The sequence below is a fragment of the Etheostoma spectabile genome, chromosome 8 (genome assembly GCF_008692095.1).
Source record: "Etheostoma spectabile isolate EspeVRDwgs_2016 chromosome 8, UIUC_Espe_1.0, whole genome shotgun sequence".
NCBI classification, from domain to species: domain Eukaryota; kingdom Metazoa; phylum Chordata; class Actinopteri; order Perciformes; family Percidae; genus Etheostoma; species Etheostoma spectabile.
The window spans coordinates 20,560,285-20,566,272 of NC_045740.1; the positions used below are offsets into that span (position 1 = coordinate 20,560,285).

General features: G+C 44.9%; 1 protein-coding gene across 1 annotated transcript; it reads left to right on the top strand.

Annotated features, from left to right (window-relative positions):
- Positions 1–2,933: 2,933 nt before the first annotated feature.
- Positions 2,934–4,164, top strand: ascl1b (achaete-scute family bHLH transcription factor 1b). Its single transcript, XM_032524404.1, has one exon. It carries the CDS (start codon positions 3,095–3,097, stop codon positions 3,704–3,706), a length of 612 nt encoding a protein of 203 aa, XP_032380295.1. The 5' UTR covers positions 2,934–3,094; the 3' UTR covers positions 3,707–4,164.
- Positions 4,165–5,988: the final 1,824 nt, after the last annotated feature.

A 5,988-nucleotide genomic window follows, 5' to 3' on the forward strand; every position in this document is an offset into this window, starting at 1 on the left:
TGTCCGGCTTCGGCTTAACGTGTGCGTGCATGTGTGCATGCAATTGTGCGTGTGTGTGTGTGTGTGTGTGTGTGTTGAGCCAAGGCAATAGCAGTTAATCTAAGATGTCATGCTTGGATCATAGGAAATTGATCTTATCTCAAATGTGATTGGGTAGTAAATACACACACTGGGTGATTTGGGATATGTGGTTTTGTATGATGTCCTGCTAAATTTCCTGCTAATTTTCTTTTTTCACTTATTTTTTATTTATCATAGACAGCCATCACAGACATACATGGTAAGAAAATTAATATCTTAAAATAAAATACCCTTAATGGGGTACCCTTAAAACCATCAGGGGTGGCTCCCAACAAAGCAAACAACAGATCCTTAGGGATCTCTGTATAAAAATTATCGACCGATGCTGAGTAGATATCATCCCAGTATTTCTCCTGCAGCAGCTTGTTGCTGAAGAACCTGTCAAGTGTGGTGTTCTAAAGTATCTTGCAATCATTTTCCATTGGAATTCTCTCCAGCTATTGGAGGAAGTTGTCTATGACCTTTGACTACTCAAGAGTTTTGCTCCAAATTGTCTGTACGGAATTTCCCAATGTTTGGGATCCCTAATAAGCACCATGTCAGGAAGTGCATCTTTCTCTAGTCTTCAGATTCCAATAAATTCAAGCCTGAGAATGAAAACAGTTCTCTGTACAGTCACAATTCATGTGGTTAGTTATTTCTCATACTAATTGTTGTATGAAAGCACAACAGGGGAGCATATAGTATGCATTATAAGTTATTTTTTACCGTGTATGATGACATCTTCAGCTTTATCAGACATATGTGTAGCATCAGGGCAGATGCCATTTCAAGATAAAGAGGCTCTTTAAAAATATTACCTGTAACAGAGGGCTTTTACTTACCTACCTTATCATGGTCATTGCATTTCTGTGAGTGATTTTTATTTTTATGTGTGTGTGTGTATATGTGTTTGTTGTGTTATGGTTGTCCTGCTACTGGATACCTAAAACTTTCTTTGGGATGAATAGAATATCTATATTGCAGCTACCTACCTACTTTTGTTGTCACTCAGCGCCCTCTGCTGTTGGCCAGGCAGAGGTAGACAGCCAAACACACCACACACCACACACCACACCACACACACACACACACACACACACACACACACACACCACACACACTGGAAAATATATTATTAAGTAGGGAATATCAAATGAATATCTATGAAAACATAAACAAAATGATGCAGAAAAAGTTTCTTGGTCATAAATTAAATATGACATGGTCACAATCTTTGTGTTGTTCTGTGACGTTTAATAAAAAGGGAGATTTTATTCAAGTTTTAAGAAAAGATTGTTTGAAAGTTTTGTCAAAACCAAAAGTAAGGGAATGAAATATTAAACAAAACAGTTGAGCCTGAATAACGTACTTGCTTTTCTAGCAGTCAAAGGTCTTCAGCAGCTGTCCTCGGGCCCCTGGGGTGGGCACATTTTCAATACTCCGGAGGGAAACATGGTCTGAGAAGTGAAAAGTGAGTCCCGTTTGTTTTTGTATTGTGTTCAAAATTTAATGATATAAATATTTGACTTGTTTAAGTATGCACATTTTTCCACAAAAGCCTGAAAGACAAAGCACTATGGGTAAATACATAAGTACTTACTCTGATTGTGTACATTTTTGTCAATGATCTATAAATCTTGTTTAATTTTATCTAGTTTTTTCTTTATTCTTGGAGTTCAGGTCATGAATTCGTGGTGTCTTATAATAACCCATGTGGGCAGGGCATGGTTCAGCCCAGAGGAAGAGCTCTTTAACCACCAGTTGGCAGGGAATGCTTCTCTCCCTGAATTAGACACGGTTCAATTGCAGCTGCCATTTTCTGCCGCCAGAGGCCGCACGTGTCCCATTTTTTATTCGATGATTAACTGTCTTTACTCTTCCACACAGACTGCCTCACTGACAATATGTGCTGGTTGAGACTTTCCACAAACGAAACGTATTTCGAATGCCTTCTCACAATACCGAATACAACTAAATCTGGTGAAAACAAAGGACGACCCGACTCAGGTCGGCAGGGATGGCGCAACAAGAGGAGGATGCTGTTGCCTTCAACTGTCCAGTCAGATGTGGTGCTGAAATGGCGCATTCGCGCATTTGCACTTTGAGTTTGGTTGACTTTAACCAAACTATGTGGTCCCCATGCGCGTAAAAAGTGTACAAATATATCACTAAAGAAACGGTCTGCATTTAGATAGGAGTTCAAGAAGTGATAAAGCGAGTGACAAACTGGACCTGCGAATCACGGAGTTGAGGTAACTGTAATATGCTCTTTCGGACGCCTCCATGTCATAAACATGGTGTTTACTTTTACATTGATCGCGTCCTTACGCGAGCTTTGTAATTGCCAATTATTGTGCTCAGAGACACGCTTGCATTTGATTTAGCTCTGTAAAGCTGTAGCCTGGATACAGGAGAGAGCGTCCTTGGTATTTGTGATTGTAAAGAGCTGGAGGAGAAAGATGGCCGGGGGGTGGGGGGGACTGATAATTTGAAGACTTGCCAGGGGTACATTGTCAAATTCAAAAGGCATTTCAAAGAACCAAACCATTCACTTTTTTTCCCTCTCTCTCGGTTCTTTTTTTCGTCTGTCTCTGTCTTTTTTTTTTTCTTCTCGCCATTCTTTCTTTTCGCACGGTTGCAGGCCGTTTGAATCGACCAATGGGCCTTCAAGTTAGAGACATTGGAATGTAAATGAGCCCAGCGCGTGCTCCCGGCGCAGTGAAAGCTCGGGATTGTTTATTGAGCTCCCGGAGCCACGCGCCTGGCCCGGGGGAGTCGGCGTGCGGAAGAATCACACAGCGGGGGCGGGGCCTCGCGACGAAGCGTGCGTCTCCAAAAAAGGGTGGGTGGGGTGGGTGTTGGGGCGCGTGTTGAAAAAGAGGAGTGCTGCCAAAGTTTGGGTCAGATCGGCTCGTGGAGTAAGCAGTCAAGAGAGACTTGGACTAGAGTTAGCCACACGGTCCCCACGCGAAGGACACGAGAGCTGTACACTGCCAACCTCATCCACCTCTTCAGAAGAACTGTCAGCGAGATGGAAACTACAACAATCACTACCACGCATACTGCATTCACCTTTGGACTTACTGAAAGACACGCCAGCCTCAGCCTGCACGCCCCGGCCCAGGACTGCGCTGTCCCCGCTGCGCACCCCAACACCAACGCTGCCGGCTTCCAAAGTAAAACCAAGGTGCTGAAGAGACAGCGCTCCAGCTCGCCGGAGCTCCTGCGCTGCAAGCGGCGTCTGAGCTTCAACGGCCTCGGCTACTCCATCCCTCAGCAGCAGCCCGTGGCCGTGGCCCGGCGGAACGAACGAGAGAGGAACCGGGTCAAACAAGTCAACATGGGCTTCCAGACGCTGCGTCAGCATGTGCCCAACGGCGCCGCCAACAAGAAGATGAGCAAAGTGGAGACCCTGAGGTCTGCGGTGGAGTACATCAGGGCTTTACAGCAACTTCTGGACGAACATGACGCCGTGTCGGCCGCTTTCCAGTGCGGGTTGCCGTCCCCGACAATCTCCAACAGCTACTCGGCCGACCCGGAGTCGCCTCACTCCACCTACTCATCAGACGAAGGCAGTTATGAGCCTCTGAGCTCCGAGGAACAGGAGCTGTTGGACTTTACGACCTGGTTCGACAGGTACTGAGACTGACAGCATCCCAACCACACAGCAGCGTCTGTGCGTAAATGCGGCTGACAAAGACTTTGGTAAAAGGCATCAGTCTCGCCCTCCGTGCTTGGAAGTGATCTGTTGCCTCCCTCCCTCACCCGGACTGCTTCTGCATGAGCAAAGCAAGAGAGAGAGAGAGAGAGAGAGAGAGAGAGAGAGACTTGTCAAGAAGTCCCCAGAACAAGGAAGGAGTTGGACTCATTGTCATGTTGACGCGTGGACGTGAACAACTGTTGATGTTATGTTTGAATAAGTGCAATTAATACGTGACACAGCAGGCTCTGCAGGGACGGCGCTGCAGTTCCACAGGACTTTTAATGATGAGCAGGACTGCCTTCCTCAGCTGCCACGTCCGTTGACAGACATGACAAAGATGATGCGTCAACAGACTTTTTTTCGTGAAATGTACATTGTTTCCTCCCCATTTCATAACACAATTGCACCATACAACGAATTGTTTTAAAATGAAGACATATTTTTGTACATTGAGTCAAACAAACAATGTTCTTGAACAACCACTGTCACTTTTCCTGACAGTGTTGTGAGAGCCAGCTGTCAGTAAGGCGGCGAGTTTGCATGTATGAGTTGTGTGACTGGACAGCAATATCAAGGCTACTACCTGTGACAGATTGTAGTTTTTTTTTTTTCTAAATAAGTGGTAAGGAGACCTTTATCAATGTATGCACTTGTTCTCCGTTCCCATAGACTAAAATGTAAATATCCGATTTTTAACAGATATATTTTGTGTAAAACAAGTTTTATAAATAAAGATGAATCTATTTATACTATACCTAGTGGTTTGGTTCTTCAGCTGACATGTTTGTGTGTGTGTGTGGTGTGGTGTGTGTGTGTGTGTGTGTGTGTGTGTGTGTGTGTGTGTGTGGGGGGGGGGGGGGGGTGCTGAGTGTGGCGGTAAGTGAGCAAACTAGGGAGCTTCTTTTCTATTCAAAGTCCCTGCATGACCTTTTCCCGACTTGCTTGGGCACACTGGGGGAAATTGCGCAGCTGGGTGAGCACTCAATAACCATTATAGACGTGCACCTACTACAGCGCTTTGTGTGCATTCAGGACAGGGAGATTAATATTACGTTTCATGCATTGCATTGTTTCTTTTGCGTACTCTGCTTTTAGCCCAGAGGGCCTGGAGCGGAGGGAAAGAGGGAGGGGGAGAAAGGGTGCAATTCACTCCTCTCAAAGGGTATAGACACCCTTTGAAATACGGCCCGGGGAAAGTCAGCAAGACAATGAGAGGGGTCAAAATTATTATTGCCCGATTGAGATCAATCTAAATAAAAACCTGGGGTTGTAGACTAGTTGTATCCCCAACTGTGTTTTTCATGGCGCACACAGCCCAACCAGAAAATCCATCTCCTGCGAAATGGGGAGCACAACTTCACATTCTGAGCACTATTGTGTGAACCTTTGCGCCTATATATGCCAATTATGGAGAATCCTCTATTGTAATTAAAGACTGATGCCAAATTCAGCGAGGCAGAACGAGAAATAACTAGTTTAATTTTACCCGGTGCTCTCTTTGGGAGTGGAAAACTGGGAAGAAGAGTGACTGATTGAAGCCTCAGTGGGCTATTTTTAATCAATTTTTTTTTCAATTCAATTTTTATTTATTTGTTATTATTATATCAGCCAACATGAATCCAAAATAGGAAATAATATGATAGTTGTAGATTAGAACAGCACAACTCCCTTATGGACTTTTAAAATCTTACAAAAAAGTAACAGACTGACTTTTCTTCCTTAGGCTACCTAAAAGTGTGCCACAGGCATAGGCTACGCTTCATCTCTCTCTATGACACGCACGCACGCACACGCGCACACATACACACACGCACGCACACACACACACACACACACACACACACACACACACACACACACACACACACACACACACAAACCACACACTCTGCTGCAGCTGCAGGTGTAAGCCACGTGCCTGTACTCGGTGACAAAGGCTCCAGCTCTCCCATTGGTTGATGGCTCGCGTATGTGAGCCCTGACGGTGACGGCTGAGACAAAATCCAACAAGTGATAAATGACATTAATTACGCACTGCTTTATAACCTCCTACGTCACCAGGACCCAGAAAGACAAATCAATGTTGGGCACAATACACCCCGCTGCTCCATTATTATACGGTTGAAATGATGTTTCTGATGTCCTTGTCAGGCAGAGGCCAGGGCAAGAAGTGAAAACAACGCTTGTCTCTTGTCCCCTAAGATGGATATGCAATTTTCTCC